Below are 27347 nucleotides of genomic sequence, written 5' to 3'. Positions count from 1 at the left end.
AGAGATTCCGCATTACGTCACCGCGGAGGCCACATACTGGAGGCAGACGCTGCCTTGTTCTGCTCAGCCAGTGCGCTGCCCGAAAATTTCCACAACACAAGCTTTGCAGGAGAGCGGCACAACTGCGGCCGCTTCGTGCAGTGATGCGGCTCCCGACACCAAAGAAACCCTGATCGCACCGCGGGACACGACGGATTCCTGGATGGAAAGCGGCGATGTTGCATGACATGCCTCGAAATAAATTCTGGTAAGTCTTGTGCAAGTGCGCGCCGCTCGCTGCAGCTGCTGGAGGCTGGCAGGCAGTCAGAAGAGCGACCTTAACCTACTTTGTCACTCTGGGTGGAGGGGAGTTTGTCAAGTTTCGGCGGTAAAAGCGAGGATCCGTGGGGTAAAAGGGCGGAAAAGCGGGTTGTGAATGTAGGAGGGGTGTTTGTGTACCTTTTGTCTCCTTCACAGGTGTCTCTAGCGTGACAGGTGATGCATGGAGCAGAGCGGAAGGTGCCTGTTGCAGTTAATGTCCAGTCAGTGCTTGCCTTTGGAGAGCATCTCTTTTTCTGCAGATGCATTACATCACATCCCATAGTTGAACACGCAAACATGCTGCATCTACTTCATCCAGAGTTACCACTATTTTTCTGACTTCCCAGAATTCAGCTTCATTTCCATAACAGTGCCTTCAAACAAAATCACAGCACCCTTAAATCTGTGCGCCCTCGTTTCACATCGGGGTCCCAAAGTTTTTCCCTTTTTGCAGCCGAAACCATGGTGATGATCAGCAGGCGACAGGCAGCGGAGGGCCCTTCCAGCAGACATCACTGGCTGGTACCAGGCAGGAAGAGGGGAAACTGTACCTGCTAACAGCACTCAGGCAACAACAGCTGATTAGCCTTAAGTCAATGGCTGCAGCTTTTTTATTCCTGTCAGGGGATGGGATTTGGATGCCAGTGTAGTTTGCAGTCTCGTGATGTAAAAATAACTCAGGCCAATCAGTGGTAACAGCTGCGATGTACTGTCCCGAACCAGCCAAACAGATTGGACTGTAACTCAAGTAAGTGCTTGTGTTTGGAAATGTTGCATGACAGTCTGGTCCAAGTACATGGAGGAGGACATAAATTCACAGTGCCGTCCTCTGTGTTCCACTCAGCTGCTACAGAAATAGAATCAAAATGTAAATAACAGGCTATTACGGCTTTTTTTTTCTTAGTTTCTGCTCTGATATTTGGCCAGTGGAAGTCTGTGCAGCATTAAAAAGATGGTGTGAGTCACTCCTGTGAGACCCTTGGCAGTGCTTTGCCCCACCAGTCCCTCTGCACTGTTAATGATTCGACATGATTTGCTCTTTTAAGGGCAGTTATTTCCTGAAGACTGACAGTGTGACAGTGCCACAGAGAAAGAGTAATGTTTGCTGGGCAGGTGCCAGCACTGAGGTTTGGGGTCTGCAACTAGAGAACCAGTAAAGCCGTACAAGAATGTGGCGCCTTCTCATTTGTAGTTAAAGATAGAGGCAGCACACACCGTGTCCCGGCTTACAGTTTCTAATTTCAGATATTAGACTTCGTCCGCATGGGCAGGTTTTTGTTGTACTGTTTGAAAGGAGTTGTGGACAGTTGTTTGTAGAACGAAGACTTGGCTTTGTGATAAGTCAGCTCAGAGGAAGGAGGAGAACATGGTGATTTACGAAAGGTACAGTGATCGTCTTGTTCCCATCAGCATCGTACAGTTTGTATCCGCCAGTTTTGCATCTACTCCAGCAATAGACTGTATAATTCTCAATTATTTCCGAGACTGTAAACAGACCGCAGAAGGTCACATAGCTAGCACTCACGATCTGTTTTTTTCCTGATGTGGGAAAGAATATCAATGCTCATCTATAAAATTGTGTCTAGTTGCACACTTTTGCTTTCAATCGCTCTGGAAGTGATGAATGGGCCTGAATATCTATTCCTTTCAAGATGACATTGGGCTACTGGCTCCCAGCAGTGACCTGGCATTGCTCTGTATCTAAAACTGCTGTTTACTGTTGTGGCTGCATTTATCATTGCCTTGTATTATTTGTGCTATTACACAGTTGTCATAGGTTATATGTTTCACTTATTTCTGATGCGTCTCTTCGCTGCCATGCTGTGAATTAATGTACTAAAATACTGCACTTGATACTGTAATAGCAGGTTAACTTATTAGCTTAATCTCTTCCCTCTTCAACTAGATTTCAAAGATTCCTGGTGCTCCATAATTGACTGCCTTGTACTGGCGAGAGTCAGAGGAAGGCAAGCAAAAGAAAGAGAGAGAAAAAAAGTGCTGCTGTTTGTTTTTTAACACCAGGTGAATTCTAATTTCTGCACTGTGGGTCTCTGCAGCGTAGTATTTGGGTCTACCAATTACTGTCAGAGTAATTTAAAAATAGCATGCCTGAGTGATTGTCTTGCAGAAAAAGAGTTTTCGAGCCACTCGGCCAAGACGTGCCACTGTGCTCCCAACTATCAGCCCACAGAGCGTTATCTCATAAAAGATATTTACTCGTGAACAAAACTTTTCTCTGCAAACTTTGCTTGTCTGCAGTGGGAGGTGTTTGTTGTGTGTGTGTATGTGAGAGAGTGTGTGTGTGTGTGTTTTTACGAACAGAGCGGCTGGGATCTTTGCTGCCATGGCAACAAACCACATGACTAGGTGTATTAGATTGCCTCGGACAGTGTGCAGTGAGGCATGGTGTGAGCATTCTCTCTGCTGCTCTCCCTTTCAAAGTCTTGTCCTTGTCTAACTTAAGTTTTTCTGAACATTTCTGATGAGCGCTGCAGTGTGTTACATTCAAGTTGCAGAGAAATTCCTTTGAAATAGTGCAGTCAGACAGTACGCACCAGGGCCGGATTAACCTCCAGTGAGGCCATGGGGCAAAATGGGGTGTTGGACCCCTTTTAGTCTCCTTTTTAGAGACGTCTACACTCCATCAACTCCAGGAGATTCTACCCAAGATGAGTAGCACTGTGCTTATCTGTTCCACACTCCATAAAGAGTTTGAAGCTTTTCATTACCTGTCCAAGCACAAAAACACAAGCTAATATCCAAAACAACAGAGCGTATCATTTTCTAACAACATTCATTTTTTTTTGGGTTACAGTTTATGTACAAGAAACATCCATAGTGTTGCATTTCTCCACAGTCACAGCCGGTCCTGGATGCTGTCAGAGTTTAGGATCACTGGTCTATAAAGTTCTGATCTTACAATTTTTGTCATCATATTTACAATAAAAGAAAAGTACTCCACCAACCCTGCCCAGTCGTTGTGTGATTTCCGATGAATAAGTCCCAAAAAATCTGCAGCGGTTGATTTGTAGTAGGATCACAATCATGTGATCCTACTACAAATCAACCCTACAAATCAACCGCTTCACTTGTAGTCATAGTTATGGTGACGCCATGCCGCAATGATCCAGAAATCTTTAACAAATCCATGGATCTGGACTATGAGCCACATCACTGCCAAAATCTAATCAGTTGGTCCTTGTGTCATTTCTGACCTTCCCTGAAATTTTCATCAAAATCTGTGTGTCCGTTTTTGAGTAATGTTGCTCACAGACAGACAGACAGAAAAACATACACCTTAGCGCAGTAATTTGGATCGACGCTGCAAAACAAGAACAATACTGTTTCTTTGCTTGCTTGTGTCTTGCATCATGTGGGGCTTTGCTGGTGGTGATGTTAGCTCTGGAGCTGCAGCTTTAGCCTCAATTTCAGCACAATATAGTGCGTGTGGCCATCAAGTGCATATCTAAAACCTTTTGACTTTCTTTGTTTACAAGTTGGCTGGAAAAGCCAGAAAAAGTCAGTCAGAGGCAGCACTTTCAGCCAACTCATGAAGCTAAGGTTAGGTGACTGACTGGAAATAAGAAGCTGCTTTTGTTTACCGCTGACTCATGATTTTGACTTTTATGTCTGTAAATTACATATATGCTGAGCCACAGTAGAGTCTATTAAATGCCAGTAGCAACGTACTGTTTACAGTGAAATGACACGATGCGCACACACTGAGTTACATCGTGCCAAATTGACAGATCGCTGTTAGAATGTGGTGAGTATTTGAAACACACACAGTACTTTAACAAATGCTTTGGGATACAGTTCAACTTAGTGGTTAATTTTTCCACAATGAAGCCTTGTGAAGGGTGTATTCAGTGACTGGACAATGCCATAATTGAAAGCGTAAGTGCTAAATGCTGATGCTCACAGGCTCTGACATGACTTTCTCTCCTCTTGATCAGAATGATTGAAGACTGCGGGCAGAGCGGTGACAACATGGCAGATAGAAGGCAACTGTTTGTCGAGATGAGTAAGTGCTCAGGGCCGCAGCTCTGGTGATCTATGCTGGACTGTTTTACTCGCTGACCATAAAAATGGCAAGTTGTTCTCTCTAAGTTTCTTCTAAAGCAAATATCATGAAGACCAAGTGTCACTGGTGTCAGCCAGATTGATTTTGGAGACGCAGACCTGCAGTATGACCTCATGCTCAATCACCAGTCACACAGCATGAAGGCACACATGCGCCTACAGCTCATTATTATAAAATGATTTTATGCCTCTTCTTTTCACAATCACAGAATTTATTGCGGCTCATTTTTATTCTGTAGAAGTTGTTCCATCCATATATTAGCTAAACCTGCTTTTCATGTCAGAGGACTGCAGGGGGCTGAAAGTCACCAAACGCGAAACCTTTGCTAAACAACACTATGCTGACAAGTCCTTGTCCCAGGTCCATTATATGCACAAATTCAAAGAGAATTTGGATTTTACATTGTGTTGGCTCTAGAAAAGTGGAAAAATAAGGTATACTTAATAAAGTGGTTACACATACGCTTGGTTACACATACGTTAGAAAGTTTATTCATGTGCTAACATAATTGCACAAGGGCTTTCTAATCATCAGTTAGCCTTTCAACACCATTAGCTAACACAATGTAGCATTAGAACACAGGAGTGATGGTTTCTGGGAATGTTCCTCTGTACCCCTATGTAGATAATCCATTTAAAACCAGCTGCTTCCAGCTAGAATAGTCCTTTACCACATTAACAATGTCTAGACCACAGGTGTCAAACATACGGCCCGTAGGCCAAAAATCAGCCTGCCAGAGGGTCCAATCTGGCCCACAACTTTGTAAAATGTAAAAATTAAAGAGAAGACATTAACTGCAAATTATAATTATGTAAAACTGTAAATTTAAAATCATTTCTAGACCATGACAAGTTGTTTTGATCATAAAGTAAAATACTATGTGTCTCATTGTTCTTTTGTTGTTTTGTGTCTCATTTTTGTAATATTTTGCCTTGTTTTTGTTGTTTTTGGTCTTTTTTGCCTGACTTTTGTCTCATTTTTTGTGATTTTGCTCCTCATCTTTGTCATTTTGTGTTTCCTTTTGGTCTCGCTTGAGTTTTTTGTTTTATTTTTGTCATTTTGTTTTTGGCTTTATTCATTGTTGAGAGAATTGTTTTTGCTGTTTTGCATATTTTTGTCTCACTTGTGTCGTTTGTCCATTTTTTTTGTCGCTTTGTAACTTTGTTGTCTAATTTTTTGTTTCGTTTTTGTTTTGTTTCGTGTCGTTTGTCTCATTTCTTGTCACTTTATGTCTGATGTTGTAGTAGTTGTCTTGTTTTTGTTATTCTTTTGTTTTTTTACTTTTGTCAGTTTGATCACAAAGTAAAATACTATGCTGTTCAGTTCCAGATACCCGTGACTTAATGTTTTGTTCCTTTTGTAGATACTCTGTGATCTGTAAGTTTTAATGTGTAAATGATCAGCTGAGGTTAATATTGTTAAAACTGAATTTATTTTTCTTAAGAAATTTCAGGTTGTTCATAATGTTTTGTAAAAAGATAATTCCTTAAATGTCAACATTTTCAGAACATGCTTTTTTGCACTAAAACAAAGCAAAAACTTGGAGTTATTTATAGGTTAGTGTGCTGTGATTTAACTGGTCTGTCCCACTTGAGTTGAAATTGGACTGAATGTGGCCCCTAAAATCTAAAATGAGTGTGGCACCCCTGGTCTAGACTGTATGTCTTCATTGAAAAAAAGATGCTTTTCCTTCAAAAATAAGGACTTTTCGAAGTGACCCCAAACTTTTGAACGGCAGTGTACATTTGAAGTATTGCATTAAGTGACAAAAATGGCATCATTATTGTACATAAAAGTTACTTGGGGGGAAAAGCATCGTGAATGACACCCACTTTGAATCAGTGACAAAATGAAAAACTGCTGGAGTAAAATAGAAATGATTAACAATAAGAAACAAAACAAGATGAACCCCATGCATATATTTAGTCATTTTCTAAAATCATGTTTATAATATTAGATATATCCCCTCTGAATTTATTGATGTGAGTACTTATTTCATATTGGTATATTTATTTATGTAAAATGAAACGCTTTAGGCTCCATACACTCCAGTTAGACTTCCAGATTTCTTATCAACTGGTATCGTCACTTCCAAAGTTAATTAACGGTTATATTTTCCTCAGGGGCGCAAGATTTGGATTCCATACGACTGTCGACATACAGAACAGCCTGCAAACTCAGATTTGTGCAGAAGAAATGCAATTGTGAGTATGCTGCCGCGTACTTTTAATTACATCGTGTAGCTCATAACCGTCCCACATCAAAATGTTCATGCGTTGTTTGCCTGCTTTCAGTGCATTTGGTTGATATTTGGAACGTCATCGAGGCTTTCCGAGAGAACGGCCTCAACACCGTGGACCTCAACGCTGAGCTCTCAGTGGCTCGTCTAGAAGTGGTGCTGTCCACTATCTTTTACCAGCTGAACAAGCGCATGCCCACCACCCACCAGATCAACGTGGAGCAGTCCATCAGCCTGCTGCTCAACTTCCTGCTGGCTGCCTACGACCCGTGAGTAACACGTCACATGAGAATTGGCGGCTGGTTGTGTACTTTCATGTCAAAGGTTTTGACGTGAGCTAATGTGGTGTGAAATGTCACTGACAAGTGGACGCCCAAGTGGAGGGAAAATACCAAATATTTACCTTAGTAATGCCACAACATGCGGGTGCAGAGTGAATATTTTTGGTCAAGGTAAAAGCCAAGTTAAACATTCTTTAAGACGAGTGTCATTCTTTTGCAAGCTTGCCTTTAAAGGTAGAATCGTGCATGCCACTTACTAAAACAAAAGCTGCTTCTACAAGGAGCACTGCATATGTTTTTGCAGCTCTGTTTCAAAAGAATCTGTGAGAATAATGTTTCTTTTTGCCTCTTGTAGGGAGGGACATGGCAAGATATCTGTCTTTGTTGTGAAGTTGGCCCTGGCAGCCATCTGTGGAGGGAAAATTCTGGATAAATTAAGATGTAAGAAACACAGCATCTCACTTTCAATAGTGAAAAATGAAATTAGAATCACCTATTTTACCTGTAATAAATCAGCAAATTGTCTTTGCAAAGCTACAATTTGTAGTTTATTAATAATGTTTTGCTTTGAGATTTCTAATTCAAATTCATTATTGTCTTTATTTTCTATATATCTGTCTGCTTAGTCATTGTTTATTAAACAAAGCAGCAGCACAGGCCTCTTCAAGGCTGAGAGAAGTCATTATTCATGATGTGAAGGTTAGGCTTTATTACATAATATACAAAAATCTGTTGGAACAGCAGCCTGTAAGGGAAAACAGGAGGGCTGGTGTACAGTTACAACTGATCTGAATAACTGCTTCACTTTGATTTGTTTTCCCAAATAAGTGGGATAATTGTATTGTGTAATGCTGTAATTAGCCGACTGTGGTGGCAACTGACAATTAGTTTGATTAATTTGTGTAATGTCTCCCATCGCATTGTTTCCAGATATTTTTTCACATATATCAGATTCCGCTGGAATAATGGTGTACTCGCAGTTTGACCAGTTTCTGAGGGAGGTTCTCAAATTGCCCATGGCGGTTTTTGAGGGGCCTTCTTTCGGTTACACTGAGCAAGCTGTAAGAACATGCTTTACACAGCAGGTGAGGCTTCATCAACCGCGCTCCATGATATCAGCGAGCCTGAGATTGTTTTAGCATTGACGTTGTGTGTGAATCTCACTCTCCTCTGCACCGTACGTCAATAGAAAAAGGTCTCCCTCAACACATTCCTGGATACGTTGATGTCAGACCCGCCCCCTCAGTGTCTGGTGTGGTTACCGCTCATGCATCGGCTCGCCAACGTGGAGAACGGTAAGGACGCCACACAGGATATTTAAGGGCAAAGCTAGCAGGGCTGGGAGGATGTAAAGTTCAGCTTTGCATCATAATCTTCACAATCAGTCAAGCAAACACACGCACCGTGAAGACACCTCCAGTGAAGATTTCCCATAGGGGCTGAGTGTGCATGTGTGTGCGTATCGGTGATTCACTCATCATCATCACAAGCTACCACCATATGAAGAAGCGCTGAGACATGTACACACACATGCGGCTCCATGCAGCGTGGCGCTGTTTGTTTGAAATGTTGTCAGACTCAATATCCCCCCTCACATCTGCCCTTAAATTAATGGAAATTAATCCTCTGCTCACTACAATGTGCAAAATATCTGGTTTTACAGTCACATCTGTTTGTGTGTGTGTGTGTGTGTGTGTGTGTGTGTGTGTGTGTGTGTGTGTGTGTGTGTGTGTGTGTGTGTGTGTGTGTGTGTGTGTGTGTGTGTGTGTGTGTGTGTGTGTGTGTGTGTGTGTGTCTGGCCCCTCCTCTCCTCCCTGCAGTCTTTCACCCGGTCGAGTGCTCCTACTGCCATACTGAGAGTATGATGGGCTTCCGCTACCGCTGCCAGCAATGTCATAATTACCAGCTCTGTCAGGACTGCTTCTGGAGGGGGCATGCCAGCGGTTCCCATAGCAACCAGCACCAAATGAAGGAGTATACGTCATGGGTAAGGGATGGAGAGGAGGGGAGGGGGAGGAGGAGGAGGAGGAGGAGGAGAGGGGTGGGCTAAAGGAGGTGTGTCTGCACTGGACCAGTCGTCGTGGCTATTTTTGTTCTGCTTCACTACAGCGTAAGGATGCTGAATGCACGACGCAGGCGACAGCGTTACCGTGTTGACGGCGCGTGGTGTGGATTCAGTGTCCTCACATTCTGCACCTCTCTTGTGTGTTTCCCCCACAGAAATCCCCCGCTAAGAAGTTATCCCACGCCCTCAGTAAGTCACTGAGCTGTGCATCCAGCAGAGAGCCTCCTTACCCCATGTTTTCCGAATTGCCAGAGAAACCTCTCAACCTCGCTCATATTGTGTAAGTTCATCTGCCGTCTTCCTTTCCCTTCGCAACAGAGGAATCGGTTAAGCGGGTGGGTTGTGTTATTTTCTGACATGCTTGATTTCATCCCTCAGCTGATAATGATCCTGTAGCTGCCTCTATGTCTGAAGCGATTCCAGTCAATCTCTTGGGTCAACTGATCAATGAGACTTAATTATAGCCTTGGGAGTGATTGTAATCTGCAACACTGCTGCTACCTTCTTCCTTGCCTTGCAGTGTTTTGTGTTTTCTTATGAATATTGCAACAAATATTCGGCCCGCTATATGAGCGCTGGTGTTGTCTATTAAAGGCTAATGGAACATAAAGTCACTTCTGATGTGGCAAAATACACTGCTGGTTTTGTCTGTGCATTTTCTTAAATTTTTATGTGAATTTGGAGGGTTTTTTAATAATAATCGCAGTATTTTCAAAGACTTAAACCACCAAAAGTATAGAATAATGGAGTCATCTCTTTGACAGAAGATCGGATGGTAGTTTGATTCTAGATTTTAATATTCAGTGTTTAAATTAGAGTTAATAGACAGATAATGATGCATCTATTAATTTTTATGACATTAAATAAACACCATGTGGAGCATCAATCCCATATATTTGGGTATGAAAGAATTATACGTTTATAATACTTTTTGTTGTACAAATAAACATAATCTCAGACATGTGTTTTACATTTTGTTTCTGCAATTTCTTGTTAGTTATCCGTCTCCCCTCATATTGAAATGTCCTTATTTTTGAGTTAATGCATTTTTTTTCAATGCAGATAACATTAAATCAATAAGACATGCAGTGTAGACATTCTTAAAGCAGTAAATGACTATTCTAGTTGGAAACGGCTGATTTTTAATGGAATATCTCCATAGGGGTACAGAGGAACATTCCCAGAAACCATCACTCCTGTGTTCTAATGCTACATTGTGTTAGTTAATGGTGCTGAAAGGCTAATTGATGATTAGGAAACCCTTGTGCAAATATGTTAGTGCATGAATAAAAGTGTGAGTTTTCATGGAAAACATGAAATTATCTGGGTGACCCCAAACTTCTAAATGATAGTGTATGTTTCTCTACTCATATATGTACTATAAATTAATATCTGCTTGCCCATTTGTCATTTAGGCATTCTGCCTTACTGGTGAACATTTTAGTGATTTAACTGACTGCCTTGAACCTTGACATGTTGTTTAGTCTCGTCTTATACTGCTTGGCTGATTGTAACAAAGTATTTGTTCCTTTCCTTGTTCTTTACTTTCCACAAAATAGAGACACGTGGTGAGTTTGCTTTAATTATTTAACACATTTTTGTAACTGTAGATCTGAACCTTTTGTATTGTATTTTAGTGAAGTCCCACACTTACAGTTACTGTTTTTAACTTCTTTCTGAACACCTGTTGTGTTTGTCAATTCACTGATTCATTTCATTCATTCTTGCATGTTTTCATACATGATACATAACAAATGTCATGCTTTTTGATATGTTTTATCTGTCAGTGGAAAGTCAAAGAACGTACAGTCGAAGGAAATCCACAAGACTGAAAGAATGAAATATAATAGAAATATGCACAGGCATTTGCTGCCTTTATTATCAGAAAAAAACAGCTGCCCTGTTAGTTTAGATAACAGATATTTTTTTCTTTCCTGTCCAGGCCACCAAGACCAGTGAATATCACCAATGACTACTCACTCTCCCACTCCATGCCTACATCAGGGAACCCTTACTCCACCAAAAAGTGAGTACAGCAGCGCTAACAATGGCTGCCCTGGATTATACAACAGATCTTTTCAGTCTGCCATGTTCCCTGAAGGCCTCGCGCCCTGTGGACTCTGTGACCCACACTGTCTTTATTTTCTTGCCTTTATTTTCCCCAAGTGTGCAAGCGTGTGCGTGCAAACATTTGTGTATCACCGCTTTTTTTGTGTTTTTCTTGAGCTGAATGTAAATGGCTTGCCTTACAGCAAGAATAATGATGTTGAGCACAGAAAGCCCCTGACTGGGGCTGCTCCACATCTGTTGAAAGGGAGAGGGTAAGTGTCACAGGTGTGCATATGAGAACGCCTTTCTAGTGCAAATGCATGTGTGAACTCATATAGATAATAATCATATCATAAACTAGAGTGCTTATCGTCTTGAGGAAACTATTAGCAAACCGGTTTTCCTGTAGACGGGTTTACATTTTTATCCTCATGGGGCTTTTTCGAAGACGCTAGATGAAGCATGCATCATGAAGATCATTGGCCATTAGTTTAGAGTGTCTTTTACAATGTTTTCATACACACAGAAATGGGAAACACTAACTGCCAGATTCTAATAGGAGCTGCATTAAATGTTACCATCAGTCCTCTCTGTGTTGGAGCTCCAGCAGTTAAATTATATAAATTCTCAGCGTTGTGGTTCATGATGTATGTATATATTTAGATGAAGTGGGATTAACTTCCTTTTTCCGTTGCTGTTACTGTCAAAGATTAAACTATTGATTTTTTTTGAGTGAAAAGCATCTGAGCTCTTCTGCACCTGCACTTGAGAGAGGAATGCATTTCTTTAGGGAACACTACTCCCTTTCATAACTCAGGCGTATAGAAAACATACAGAAGTGATGAGTGGCGTTCCTTAGGTTATTCTTGATAAGCGTGTCAGAATATTTGACATTGCAGTTGCTGTTTGTGCAGGCTGAGAAGCTTCCAGGAGATGTGTCCTTTGAAAGCTAACAGGGTAGCTTTTGGAGACACTGAAGAGAATATCTGATTATCATTCCTAAACTCAGGACTGAAGCTTTGACTTTTAGTAATGTGGACTGTTAAAGGGCCACTCCAGTAGATTTAGTGTTGCACCTCAATCAAATCCATAAATGACCCACATGGATGTTAAAACCCACAGAGGGTTTTAACATCCTTGAGTCCATTTTTAAAAATTTCCCACAGCCAGCCAGCCAGCCAGCCAGATGAATGTCATTAACAAAGCGCCAATAAACCAGCTAGATGCTGCTCAGCACCGAATTGCAATGAAGCTACTTACATGTAGAAAAATACTCTGTGCATTAATGCTGCTTCAAAAGCTTGTAGATTGTTCCTAGTTTGGTAGCTGAATAGTTATAGTGCATGCCACATAACCGTGGATATATGAAGGAGATCTCTCTTCAATGGAAACTGCTCACATGGGAGGCAAAAAAGATTTTAACCTGCATGGTTTGCGCATTACTTTTTCCCCTGCTTGTCTTTTCCATGCCTTCCCCATTTGACCCGTAGATTTTATATTTCTTCTATGCTTTATGAAAATTTCACCAGCATAGAAACTCCATAAAAAATTATCTTTGTACATTTTGGGAGGCCATCCTGTCAATATTTTTACACTTGTAAGATGTGCTTTTTGGGTTGCAGAGGATTTTTTTTTTGCAGTACTGTAAGTGACCACTAGGGGAAAACATTTACGTACATCTCCCCAATTTCCAGTTTTATTCAGACCAGGAAGCTGACTTGTTGTATGTCACGCCAATATCTCTCTCCTTGTTCCCTCACAATGGACTATGTACGGTCAGGATATACAGTCTGATTACTCCAGTCATTTTCCTTGCAGAGTCCCAAAGGAACATGTTTGCCAGTGGTGTCAAACTTCTCCTTTTTGCAGTAATGTTGCTTGAACTTCGTCACTAGTGACCAACACCGGAAAATTTGTGACAACATTGTTTGACAAACTACAGTCTTTGCTAAAATTCATCCTCAGTTTCATGCTAATTTTCTGCAAACGTTTTGCTTTTGCAGAAATCTTCTGTATTTCAATCAAACCAGCTCGGCTAAACATTGCTAGCACATATAGCAGCTATTAGAAGTATGGAGTTCTGGCTGACTATACTGGCACAAAGAGCATAGTATTGAAAATATTTGCTTACAGGGCTGTCAAGACTCATTTTTTTCTATATTGAATGCACTGACTCTCCTCCACGTATGTTGTGGTTCTCCATAATGATAGTCAGCATGGTTGCTACACTATAGGGGTTTGTGATACAGGTGGAAGCTTCTACAAATGTAGGAGCTACATCAAAAGGGACTGTGCATGCTTGGCATATCTAGAGGGCAGATTGTTTAACCTATAAATAATGTTCCCTCAGTCATTTTTATAATAGAGCACTGAGTGATTGATGACTGTAGAATGTAAACATTATGTAGCTGATGTATAAATGCATTTTTTTTGCTAGGCATGTCCTCAATCGTGCTCCTAGCCTTCATCAGTGGTGTCTCTCCCAAACATAATATGGCCTTGTTTTTCTCTAGTCACCCATGAATGGCTGCTTTTCAGCCGTTCTCCCCCTCTCCTCCTTTGTTACGTCCCCTCCTCTTCTCCCTCACTCTCCTTCCCCTCTGTTGTCACCTGTGTAACGTTCTATGTTTTGTGAAACCATCCACTGTTCCAGGTTGAACTACAACCTCGATGTTGCTGATAGACTTGCCGACGAACATGTTCTCATTGGCCTCTATGTGAATATGCTCCAAAACAACCCTAAAACATGGTTAGTTGGTGTGCTGCTGCTGCTATGTTTGCCGGACGTCGGTGGAAACTGTGTGCTCTGCTGAACCGCCGCCTCATGGCCTTTTCCCCCTAACCCAGTCTAACTGTGAATGTGTTCCAGTCCTAACGCTGCATGCTGTCAGACAGTTGTACAGACGGTTCTCCTCGGCCTTTGACACTTTTCTCAGTGCATTGTTGCTATTCAGCAGCAATTAGTGTTTCTGACTGATTTGTGTCCAAAATGGGAATTAGAGTTTGTTTCTGCCAAGTGAACAGTGTAGGCTAGATTAGATTTGATTCTGAGGGGAAAGATTTTTTTTGAGTCCTCGAAAGACCTCAGAACTGCACATACACTACTGTTCAAAAGTCTGGGGTCATCCAGACCATTTCATATCGTGTAAGTTTTCCATGAAAACTCTCACTTTTCATTCATGTGCTAACATAATTGCACAAGGGTTTTCTAATCATCAATTAGCCTTTCAACCCCATTAGCATTAGAACACAGGAGTGATGGTTGCTGGAAATGTTCCTCTGTACCCCTATGTAGATATTCCATTAAAAATCAGCCGTTTCCAGCTGAAATAGTCATTTACCACGTTAACAATGACTAGACTGGATTTTTGATGAATTAAATGCTATCTTCCTTAAAAAAAATGCTTTTCTTTCAAAAATAACAACATTTCTAAGTGACCCCAAACTTTTGAACGGAAATGTATGATTCTATAATATTGAACTAAACTTTTTTCTTTTTTAAATTTTGCAATGTATATGTATTGTTTTGACTTCTTTTTTTTTTAAATAGAGGAGACAAATAATTGTATACAAATACTTTAGGAGGCTTAGTTGATTTAGTTAAATGGCACAAAATACTTCAATTACTTCCTTACATAGTATTCTCTTATATGAGTTTGATGCTGTAAGTCAGACAGATGTGCAACCTGTGTTTCTTTTTATTTATCACTAGAAATATGACATGTTCTCTCCGCTTTGAAACATTATTACTTGAGCTTTATAGCTTTGTGGACTAAATTTTGACGGTGTGTGTGTGTATTTTTAATGGCGGTCGAATGCCACCTATAGTATTGTATTATATTAGCAGCCACCTCATATCTTCCTGTATGAATGCAGTTACAGTATGTGTGCGTACAAGTGCAAAACCATATTTTCTACTGCTTTGGTGATCAGATTGGCTTTTAAATACAAAGCGATTGATGGCTTCACCTCCACTTTTACACAATAACCCAACTTCATTTATGCTTTTTGTGTTTTTTATATGAATAGATTAGCATGGTTACGCAGGCTCTGCCAAATAACTACTCTGACTCTCGAAAAAAATAAAACTTCCTTTGCTTTCTTTGCATAGATTTCTTATGCGTGTTTGGTATCTGCATAGCTGTGCATTATTAATTGTGTCATGTTGTGACTCCCATCTCGATTTTCCTCTTGATCAGTTTGCTGGAGAGCAGTAACCATCAAGATGAAGAGCACAGCCTCATCGCCCGCTATGCTGCTAGACTGGCTGCTGATGCTGCGGTGAGAGATATATATATATATATGTAAGACATTTATTGCACACAACATCATGGCATCTTTCATAGCTGTCCAGTGCCAGAAATCTGTCCTTGATGAGAAAAGGATTTAACGTATGCTGCTACTCCACTTCATGAGGTTTCAGTCCTTTTTATTGCCAAGGTGGTGATCATTTCTAACCAGACTTGCGTGTCTGTTCACGCTCTGACCGGAACTTGATGGATGGCTGGTGACTTAACTGCTTTGTTCCCTCTTGAGATACGAGATAAAGCGGTGGATGACATCATCTGGAGGTATAGTCGGTTCATGTGATGTCTCCTGCTCGGTTTCACCAACAGGCTCAGCAGCAGAGGGTCCCCACAGACCTCCCCTGTTCTCTGGATGCCAACAAACAGCAGAGACAGCTCATTGCCGAGCTCGAGAGCAAAAACAGGTTAGGGATGACTGCTTTGGTGCTACTGTTCAGTTCTGTTCTGTTGATGTTTCACTTCTTTTGTCAACTTTATAACAAGAAATACACCTTTAGAATGAAGGGACTCTTGATCTGAACAAAAAACAAACCTCAAAGATTAGATCAGATTCAACTTTTTTGAAGACAATGAAATGTAGAAGGAGCAGTAAATGTGCCTTTTATGTGCCATTAGTACATACAGTGTTCTACAGTATAAACAGAATGAACAGTGTGAATAGAATGATACAACCCCACCAAGTACAGTATATTAATAGAATAAGTTGTAGATAACAATATAAAGTTAGATAAATGTAAACAGAACGGTCGGGATTTTAAAAAAGCAGTGTGAATTACATGCAACATATACACAGTGATCATTTTTATTATGATCATCAACAAGTTGGGATTTATTCTACTAAAATGTACAATTTTAATGCAAATATCTGACTATATTTATGCACAGTGGCAAATCCCAGGTGCTTTAAAATTGCATATAAAAATAAATCTGAAATAAGATGAAATCAGTTTCAAAGTTATGAATGAAGTCACATAAAATTTAAATGTCAAAATGAGGACAATAAATAGTAAGTAGTGAAAACAGGCGAAAGTTAAATTGAGAGTGAGGTAGTAGGTTTTAAAGCAGCTATGATCAATGTTTTTATATGAACAATGGATCCATCTCCCTGGACCCCTTTAAAGGTTTTGACAGGCATATTTTGGCGTGTCACAGTAGGAAAAGCTGACTGAACTCATTGGAGCTACTTCTCTTTCATGGTCTTGCAATTGTGAATTCTGGCTCACTGTCATGGCTTCCTGGGACGCTTGAATAGAACGGATCAGTGTAATTTAGTAACTAATGCGCTCTTTCTGCGGCGACAAGACAAAAAGCTTCCACATGTCATCTTTCTGCTCACTGTGTGGCTTTTCAGTCTGAAACATTTCTGTTTTGGTCTGCGCTCACCACTTACAAAGCACTGTTTTGGCTGGAGCAGACACGTGCTGGTTTGGCAAAAAGATATTTAAAAATTATAGCCCACTGTAGGCTACCTGTTCACCAAAATACAAGTAAGTGGCTGGTGAACATAATGGAGAATTTAGAGCTTCAAAAGACTGGGTAGACAGAAAATTGTTGAAAGAAAGCCACACAAAGTACTGCTGCTCTGTATCTGCTGGACACTGTGAATAACTGAGGTGATAACAGCTTGTTTCTGCTGCCCCCAAGTGGCCAAAGAAGTCAATTGATGTAGGTTTATGTTGAACTTAAACAGTCACATATTTGTCTGGGAGGAGCAGAATATACAGATCCTCATTGTTTTAGGTTTATTGATGTTCATGTGCAAAAAAAATGAGAGGAATACAGTTTAATGTGACTTGTATATGCCTCACACCTCATTATAGAGAAATCCTGCAGGAAATCCAGCGGCTGCGCCTTCAGCATGAAGAAGCATCCCAGCCGCCTCCTGACAGAGGTCAGCAGAACCCCACCCTGCTCGCTGAGCTCCGACTTCTCAGGTAACTTTGCCACCTTTTGACTCACTTCATAGAACAGATTTATGGCAGACAGTTTTGCTTAATTTGCTAAATAAATGTGCGGTGGAGTCTTAAGATGCCTGTGATGTGTTTTGTTTCTCTTTTTTTTTTTTCCTATTGACGTGTCTGCCTGGTTTTATCACATCTTGTTTCTTCTGTTAGGCAACGCAAAGATGAGCTTGAACAAAGAATGTCTACTCTGCAGGAGAGTCGCAGGGAACTCATGGTGCAGCTGGAGCAACTAATGATGCTTCTCAAGGTACTACAGATGTGCCTTTCATCTCTTTATGTGCGCTGCAGTCAAATACGGAGCACAGTCGAGATTTCTTCATGATCACTGGAGGAACACGCTTTTATGTTTCCTGTGGGGAACTATAATGTTTTAATTTAGTTTCAGTTTTGTTTCTTGGAAAGAATCAGTGGTGCTGCAGTGTGGATGCTTTCATGGACATGTGCACTATAGCTTGTATTTTTTTAAATTTATTATGAAGCAGGTGGTGAGCAATATGGTCCGATAATGAATGTTCCTTGTATTACAATTTCCTCCAGCTGTGGCTGATCACTCCGACTGAATTAAAGCAAACACTGCACTTTGTAGTGTTGAAACATGATATATTACACAGCACCAACATTAGGGGGCGTACAATTTTAAAAGTTATGTTCAACAACTGAAAAGTGCTTCAGTGCATTAATACATTTCTGCATCCAGTCTAGTCCTTAATGGCATTTTTATGTTAGAAATTAAAATAATTTATCTCAATTCCACTTGCTGCTCTCAGCAATTGGAAATAAATAAACAAGTAAATATACTAAACAAGAAAAGCACTCAGAGAGCGCAGTACACCGCCAAGGCTGCTCTTTCGTTGTATGATTTCCAACAGATAAGTCCCAATAAGTCTGCAGTGGTGGATTTGTTGTAGGATCGCAATAATGTGATCATCAGTGGGTAGCTGATGAAGTATTTACGTATTGTCATAGTTACAGTGTCGCTGTGCCACTATCTCGCAATACAGAAAACTTTAACAAATCTGTGGATCCAGACTGTAAGCTGCATCATTGCCAAAATCCAATCAATTGGTCCTTGTATCATTTCTGACCTTCCCTGAAAATTTCATCCAAATCTGTTATGCCGTTTTTGAATAATGTTGCTAACAGACAGATGAACAGAAGGAAAAACCTACGCCGATCGTCACATAGCTCCGCTGCGTTGTTTGACGGAATAATTAGTTCATTTAGTGCTCCATTATAGTTTAATTACAGTTTAAAATTAAACCTTGAAGTGGTGGAATAGAATAATTTAAACATTCACACAAACAACAAAGCAAAACAACAACTTCACTGAGTGCTGCATTCTAGTAAATCTAGTATGCAAAAAATGTGCAACACAAAATTCAATTCCTCTTCAATAGCAGTCACATCTGATTAAAGACCTTAGTAGGTGGTCACAAACCTTGTTGAAGTTTAGGTGCTGCATAAATTGCATCATATTAACTTGAGTTGCATGCAAACCATCTTGTGCAAGCAAATGAATTATGGCCTTTTTGGCTTCCCGTACAAGACTTTCAAAAGCCTGAGCTGCTCATCCAACACACTGAATTCAGTTATCCTTTCCACAATACTTTTGGCCTTTTCACTATATCAAGGCACTTTTTCTTTCCTTCTAAACGTGAGCAAACTCACTGTGGTCCATCCAGTGTTTAGCTTTTAGGTGCCGCATAAAACTGGTAGAGTAAAACAACTCCGTTACTACCGCTGTGCAAAATGCTCACATTGCAGATACTACAAGCGGCTACCGGATTGCTTTCATTTCCCAATTTAAAATATTTTCACAGTGCAGACATTTTAACACCATCTTGCAACAAATTGTGCCCTCAGGACATAAACAGAGGATCAGACTTAGGTTCATGCTCAATAAAGCGGATACCAATCAGTCAAAAAATGTCTCGACCGGTCCAGATACTGATCATTAAAATCAGATCTCTCTGTGCAGTCATATGCAATTCACATATTTAACAGAAAGGTGTGACGGACAAGAAATCAGCAGCTTGTGTGTCTCAAAAAAAAGATGTCGGCAATGGTTACTGCTGTGGTTATGCATGCAGGTGACTGCATTATAGAAAAATCAACATAAAATATCTGAGTAAGGATTTTGCTGCCAGAACAGCTTAATGCCCTGTGGCATTGATTCCCCAAATCTTTTAACCTCTATGCTGTTATTCCAAACTGTATTCCCTTATTTGAGGTTTTGACAAGCCCAAAATCTCCTGTAGATGTTCAGCTGTATTGAGATCTGATGACTGCAAAGGCTCTAGCATTAGATTCATATCATTCATACTTATTAAACCAATCAGTGGCCCCTTGTGTCCTATCGATGGGAGCGTTGCCATCGGGGAGGAGGTCACTCCCATCAGGATAAAAATGTTTTGTCATAGGATAAAGGGCATCTCTCAGAACGACTTTGTATTGATTTGCAGTGACGTAGCATAACAGAGGGACTGGATCACCTCACTGTAGAGGTCAGGGGTTCAGGTTTTTCCTTTTATTTGTCAAAAAGCAGTAATTTACTTGTTCAGCAAAGACGTTATAGTTTGTTTTATTCTCTCTGACAAACAGTTCTGTATTATCTTCAGGTATTTCGTACGACACAGGAATCCAAACAGACATTTTAGGATTTAGGATATTGAGCTTGGCATTATGCTCCATCACACCTTACAAGAGCACATGACTGCCCCCCTCTAGGAAGGATAACCTTTGATGTGAGAAGATCTTCTGCAGTCAACAGGACGGGAGTTCCTCAAAGCCTACATAAACTGCTCGCTATACTGGCTTAAGTGGGGAGGATATCAATCTAATTAGTCTGAAAGGGTCGATGCTATTCCATTAAACTTGCATGAGGAGGCCACATGCTTGCCTCGGAAATACCGAAAGATGTGGTTGTTGTTTCACAAGCTATAAAATATTGTTTTTCAGCTGGAGGAGGAACGAAAACAAGCTGTAAGTGTGAAAACGGAGAGGCAAAAATAAAAGACTTGGATGCATGTTTGGAATAAGTACCTCGCTGTTGTCAGGTGAACCTTGTGTCTCAACTGTTTTTTAAAAAAAAAAAACCAAAAGAGGTTTAATTCTTCAGTTTGGCAATACTTGGCATTCACCAGACAAGAAGCAGCTTGTGGTTTGGTCTGTGGGAATAATTGGAATGGCTCTTTGGGAGTGAGTTCTATTTTAATAGCATGTTGAGCATTTGTAAAATACTGACACAATAATAAATGCAGCTTTATTACTTTGCATAACTTACATTTCTAGCGTGTGTGTCACAGTTTTTTACTTACTATTATTGTGAAATTGGGGTTTCAGTGTATCCAGATGAATTGTTGTTCAAATGAAGCTTCTTTGCTGTGATTTAAGGCCTGAGAATAACAAAGTGTGAAACATGTATGTTTAATATCTTGTGGTTTTTTTTGCCTTGATAGTTATTTTCTTCTTGCCTTTTTTGCCAATATAGCATGATTTTCTCACTATGACGTAAACACAGTGGCACAGCTGACTCTCAACCTGTCTGTTCGTGGTTCAGACTCAGGGTCCCGGCTCTCCACGCTCTTCTCCCAGCCACACCATCAGCCGGCCGATCCCCACACCGATCCACTCGGACTCAGCCGGCACCACCCCGACTCACACACCTCAGGACTCACTCATGGGCGTGGGAGGGGATGTTCAGGAGGCCTTCGCTCAGGGTATCACAGTGGTATATATTATACTTTTAACTAGTTAAAAGCTGTATATGATCACATGATGAACTTGAATGTTCTTCTCTTTCAAAGGTCCAAGGAGAAATTTGAGGAACGACCTACTTATTGCTGCTGACTCCATCACCAACACCATGTCATCCCTGGTTAAGGAGCTCAATTCAGGTCATAATGAGTAAAGGAAAGCTTGTGCTTTGCTCTTTAAATTAATATACACCAGCTGCTTTAGTATAACTCTTTTTTTCCCCCAGAAGGTGGAAGTGAGACTGAGAGCACTGTGGATTCAGAATTTGGACGTTGTGACCTTTTGGCCTCAACCTCTTCAGATCCTTTCTTTACTTATAAACCAAGGTACTGATCCGATATGTGAAGTGACAGACAACATACTGAAATGTTATACTCAAGTAAAAGTATCAATACATTATTTTTAAAAAATTGATTAAAATTTTACATCCAGCATAAGTAAAAGTGCATAAATATTTTCAGCTACAAGTACATACGTAAGTAAAGAAGATGCAAGATGAATTTGATTGATTTTGCTTCACATGTTTGTATGATATTTTTTGAGTTTTAACTTTGCTTTGCCTCAAAAATTTATTTAAATGACACCATTTTAAAAAATGTTTATTTAAAAATTACTCAATTCATTAATAGCGTGACAGCTGTTTTGTAAGGGGTCACAAATAAGAAGGAGAGCCCACTAAGTTTAAGCTGGACCATTTAATTGTATTTGTAGTTGTATTAAAGTAAACATAACGATGCCTGCCTCATAAATGTGGGTGAGCAAAATGTACAGCCTTCACCTCTGAAATGTAATGAAGTACATAAAGTAGCATAACATAAAATAATCAGTTAGTAGTACATTAGCCAATACATAGTATATAACCTCCTGAGAACTGAGGGAAAAAATATCTTTCAATTTACACTTTTTGTCATTTTCTGCCTTTTGGGAGCTAAAACTATGGAGTCACAGGAGTGCCACATCAAAATATAAATAAATAAATAAATGTGGAAATATCAAGAGAAATAAATAAATAATGTGGAAATATAAAGAGAAACTATTATTTTGACTAATATTTTTCATGTGGCACTCCTGTGACTCCATATAAACAACAACTCACAATTTAGAATTTTTGAAAAATATTTTTATTTTATGGACAACAGAATATTTTTTACCAGAAATAAACAAAACAGCAGCACTTCAAAATCAAATAGGTCGGCAAGAAAACAAGAATGTCATTCCATTTTCTAATGAAAATTTAAGAAACTATAGTAAGTGACAGTAGTGCATAAAATTAAGAGGTACAATGAAGCATGGTAATAAACAGCTATTTATTTATTACATTAATTAATTTACATTCAACGTGTTTATTACCCCACAAAGAAATTTGAATATAAACAAAAAACTAGCCAGCTATTAGCTATTAGCTAACCCCATTAAATCGTTCTCATGTCCATAGCAGCTGACATTCATAAAGGGGCTACTATTTTTCCAGACAAAAAGTTTAACTGAACTGCTACCCCAATTTATAATTTCTGACAAATTCATAAACAAGAAAATATATGATTACCATAGGTAAAACAATGATATCTTAACAATTTTTGACTAAACTTTTGCTGCTGTCTCCATTTTGTCTCAGCATGAAAACAAAGTTTCCCTCATCCCACCCAATCACTTGAGATATTAGAAAGGCCAGGATGTCCTCTATAAAACATGTCAGGGTTTGGTAGGGTTGGTCAAACGAGTCAAAAGATATACATCAAAAACAAATGTCCAGTACAGAGGACATAAATGAATGGTCTGGGTCTCAGGAGGACAATATAACTGGCTTTTGTAGTGTTTTTGAACCATTTTGGAATTATAAGATGCAAGGAAATGTCACGTGTGGATAACCATAACACCTTCAGAGGACTCCCCTCCAGTTCTTCTTCATATCCAAAACTTTTTCTACTTTCTGTCTTCTTGAGTGCTTTCCCAGCACAACCTGAGAAAATGCTTTGGCACATCTGTCTGTTTCCTCCTAACAGTTTATTTTCCCTGTTGTTATTTCTCCCAGTAGCATTGCTTTGTTCCATGCAGATCTGTGACCCAAATACTTTATGCATAGGTCATGTCCTACATCTTAATCTGTGTATTTTTTTACTTGCTGCCTTCAGTTACAGCCCCCTCTTCTGTCTTGTTTTAAACTGCTTGGTGTTTGCCACAGGCCTGCTAGCACTGCAGATGAGGAGAGCTTTGAGAACGATCTGGAGCAGCAGCTGGAGGATGAGCTCAAGCTGGAGGAGCTGATGAAGCACAGGCAGGAAACAGACAAAACTTGCATGGTGAGTGGAGTTTTTTTAGAGCCGAATGGAAAGGGAAGGTGGCATATTGTGTGTTCAGATGTTATTGCAGTACCCCTTGTCAGTGCTTGTTCTCATCTGCTCTATGCATTGTGGTTTGCAGGTGACGCTGCAGCAGTGACTGTCAGTCCAGGTGACCGGTAAGTTAACTGTAACTTTGCATGACTTATTTGAACTGCAAATCATTTAACCGACGAGTTTATCATTTTATCATTTAACCAAATGTTGGGAAACATCTGCAGGAATGTTGGCCTTTTGCGTTTACTCTTCCTTCAATCATGTTTATGATATCATGGCTGTGAGTCATTTCCTCGTTTTTATTACTTCCATGTGACATGATTCCCACTGTATGCAGGTCTTTGTCGTATTACCAGTCGATTTAACTGGTGCATGTAGCCACACTTGCGCCATGATTCCTGGAGTGACAATGTTTTTTTGCTAGTCTGACTATTAATGGCATTATGTTTTCTGGTTTTGCACCAGTCCCATTCACACAGCATCTCCTGAGCACCATGAGGAATTTTATACAAATTTGCCACAAACGTTTGCTTGAGATTCAAGAATGAACCGAGTAGACTTTGGTGGTCAAAGATTACTGTGAGTTTACAAAACATGTTATTTGCCCCTAAATTAAGCATTCATATGCTAATAATGACAAAATCTCCAGATAAAATTAAGAAGTAATGACTGTTGGTTTAAATATGTCAAATTCACAGTGACATCATAATGTTTTGCAAAAACACTTTTCTTATTTTATTCAACACTAATACTCAGGATCAGAAGGAGACAGAGACACTGCATTTCACATGTGGCCGGAAAGTTCATTGATGAGGTTAATCTTTTGTGCCCACTTCCTTCAGTCATTACTGTTAATTATTAACAAGTCTTCACAGACATGGATGTAAACTGCAACTTCACAGACAATCATTTGCAGTTATTGCAACATTTCAACAACTACTGGATGGATTGCAGTGAAATTTGGGAATGTCTTTCTATTTATACTAATTCACAAATATGATAATGTGTTTCAATTAAATTAAATTAAGATTATAGGCGATTATAGTAAACATTATTCCTATTAACGCGCACATAACTGCATTGTCACTGTGAGCCTGTCTGCTTGCTATTGTTAGCCAACATTACCTAAATACACTCTGTCTGTGTCCGGCCTCGCAGAGCTGACCGTCGGCTTTCTGTTTTCTTCTCTCTTCGACCTCAATATGTTCAGTAATTAATCTAATTTAGAACAAAATCACTGATGTTTGATTTCCCTACATGTCAGCCTCTAAGTCACTTTTGTAGCTACAAAGTGACCTCAGCTGCTGAGAATAAACCAGGCCAGATTAACCCCCCCGGCCAAAGTATACCTGTTGACATATAAAGATTAAGCATGTTAAACTCTTAATTGTTAAGTTATTTAGTTGTTGTTGTTTTTTTTTACAGAGGTATGCTCAACAAGCAAATCAGTCACTTCATTAATTACAATTTCTTAATGGTTCAAATCAAAGGAAGAACTGTATTGAAAACCAAAAAAAGTGAAGCAAAACTTTATGAAAGAACATTCATATTGGTTGGTGTTGCTTTCAACTGTTTCTGTAAAACAGATTTCAGTATAATACCTCTTTTTATTATGTTTGATTTGTGCTTAAACTAAGACTGACTTGATTTGTTTCACAGGCCAGAATCCCCCCCCCCCCCCCCCCCCCCCGCCTAAGTATACTTTAGCTTAGCCCAATTTATACCCCTGGGGCTGAATTAGCCTAGCCCAGAATATACCCTTCCAGGCTAAAATACATCCCATGTAATATGAGATCACAGCAATCAAATGAATTTTATCTTATCTGGGCCTGGGGTCATTCTGCATGGAGTTTGCATGTTGTCTCTGTGCATGCAGCTTCCTCCCACAGTCCAAAAACATGCTGAGGTTAATTGGTGATTCTAAATTGTCTGTCAATGTGACGTGTGTTAGTTTGTCTCTATATGTAGCCCTGTTACAGACTGGTTACACTCCAGGGTGTCCCCTGTCTTCACCCTATATCAGCTGGAGTCTATCCCAGCTGGAGTCTATGCTAGCACACACACTGAATCTTTTTTTGTTGTATATATTGACCGCCGCCATCACCATGCTGATTCTAATGGGGTCTTCATTCGTCATAGGTGAGCAATATGAAAAGCAACAATAGTAGAAGACACTGGACGAGACAACACTGGGCCGACAGTACCGAGCACTGAAGACATGGAGAATTCAAGTTCCGCTTAATCCAACCATAGAATACATTTATGAAGATCTATTTTTTAACCAAGCACATATTTAAGGTAATACTGTGAGCTGATGTAAAGAGATTAATTACTGAGCTGTCTATTAAACCACAGGTGCCATAAAAATACATGATTTTGGGAAATTATTTCTTAATTTTCGTTCTTTTTATATGAGTTGTCTATCAAATGTACAACTACTCTGTTAGTACAAACCTGATTCTTTCGATTTCTCATGTGTTTAAATACAATGGACCCATTTTCAGTGTTTGTTGTCATTTGATTTAATGATTTGCGGTGATACACCTGAGATAATGTTTGGAACTGAAGTTATTAATGTCAAAATTTGAAATCTTTTGTAAATGTATGACTCTGGCCGGGTTACTATGAACACATTTTACCACTATTCCAATGATTTGTTCCTGTTGCTGCTGAGTTGCTTTTGTACTGTTTTTCTTTTCTTTTCTTTTCTTTGGAGCAGGCTGATCAGATACATTTGTTTTTTTCATACATCAGTAATAATTACGCACACTGCCTTAGCTTATTGGATGACCTCTCATTGGAGTTCATCCAACCTGTCAATGCAGCATGTAGCTTACACGAAAACACACCTGCAGCAATGCTGGATGTCTTCTCTGGACGGATTTAAAGTGATGCTAGGACCAGGTTTGGACTGCGGATATGTATACTGTCCACATATAAATGGTCAATTAAATATAAGATATGAGCTTCTAATGTTTGAAGGTGTTTTAAATACAGTAAAAAAAGAAGTGACGGAGACATCCATAGTGCTTAAATTCAAAGGTTTACACTGGCAAGGGCATTGAACAAATTGTGTTTACTATCAATGGTTTGTGAATTAAGACTTGATCATAGACCATTTGCCGTCGTTTCATTTGTTAGCCCCAATGCTCTCACACAAATTTCTGTGTGACTTGCACACACACACACACACACACACACACACACACACACACACACACACACACACACACACACACACACACACACTCCTGATGTATTTTCCGAGTGTGCACAAAACTTTACCCAGTCACTTTGGGGAAAAAGTGGCAAGCCAATCTAAAATCATAAATGTGTGAAATATATCTAGTTTGATTTTTGAGCAAGTTCATAGCAGTGATTTTGCATGGTGGTGATGCATAATAAAGTGTTGACACAATATCACAATTTTCGCCTATGAACTCCTTTCTCTTTCTTTTTCCATTCCAGAACGACACACTTCAATTGGCTTGGTTTGGCAGTGCACATTTATTATCTGTCATAAATGCACTGTTGACTGCCCTCAACCTATTGTCTATAATTCATCACAGAGACCCACCATCTGAGGTAACATAAAAGCAGCCATCCGGCACTGAATCTCACAGTCATGTGCATATTAGGGAGGAGATTTCTTTGCTCTGGGCTTTGGCAGTATTAAAAGCATATGAATTAGCTGATTTTAGGCTTTCTGATTATTATTACCACGACTTTTTAAAGGCGTGACCACAGGCCATTTCTTTCAACATTGAAACACATTATTTATACAGACACCCACAGCATCCACCACTCCTCCCTGAAAAATAACTACAAGGCTGTATGATATTTTTCCTGTAGTATGATTTTCCTTCTCCATATTGTGTCTATTGTAGTGTCATTGTTCTCATGCAGCTGTAATATTGATGAAATATTCACCAAAGCTCTTTCTTCTGACATCAAGTGCATTACTGC

The 27347-nt window shown here is 39.8% G+C and overlaps 1 protein-coding gene across 9 annotated transcripts; it reads left to right on the top strand.

The window, feature by feature from the left end:
• On the top strand, nt 1-26807 carry dtna (dystrobrevin, alpha). 9 transcript variants are annotated; one of them, XM_051952902.1, is made up of 23 exons: nt 1545-1683; nt 4257-4324; nt 6508-6588; nt 6679-6892; nt 7260-7345; nt 7835-7989; nt 8094-8199; nt 8725-8891; nt 9125-9249; nt 10912-10995; nt 11222-11290; nt 13672-13767; nt 15218-15299; nt 15635-15729; nt 17146-17259; nt 17440-17536; nt 20248-20277; nt 20849-21008; nt 21096-21185; nt 21272-21371; nt 23228-23345; nt 23467-23503; nt 25521-26807. In XM_051952902.1, exons 1-22 carry the CDS (start codon nt 1667-1669, stop codon nt 23482-23484), a joined length of 2172 nt encoding a protein of 723 aa, XP_051808862.1. In that variant the 5' UTR covers nt 1545-1666; the 3' UTR covers nt 23485-23503; nt 25521-26807. The 9 variants fall into 9 exon arrangements, with proteins under 9 accessions (XP_022060164.1, XP_051808863.1, XP_051808860.1 ...); XM_022204472.2 differs by lacking the exons at nt 1545-1683; nt 20248-20277 and adding an exon at nt 1-247; XM_051952897.1 differs by lacking the exon at nt 20248-20277 and having other exon boundaries at nt 1546-1683; nt 21275-21371.
• Nucleotides 26808-27347: the final 540 nt, after the last annotated feature.

Source organism: Acanthochromis polyacanthus, chromosome 9 (assembly GCF_021347895.1).
Source record: "Acanthochromis polyacanthus isolate Apoly-LR-REF ecotype Palm Island chromosome 9, KAUST_Apoly_ChrSc, whole genome shotgun sequence".
Classification (NCBI taxonomy): domain Eukaryota; kingdom Metazoa; phylum Chordata; class Actinopteri; family Pomacentridae; genus Acanthochromis; species Acanthochromis polyacanthus.
Note: the sequence above shows the minus strand (reverse complement) of the source record. Positions and strands in the feature narration are given on the sequence as shown.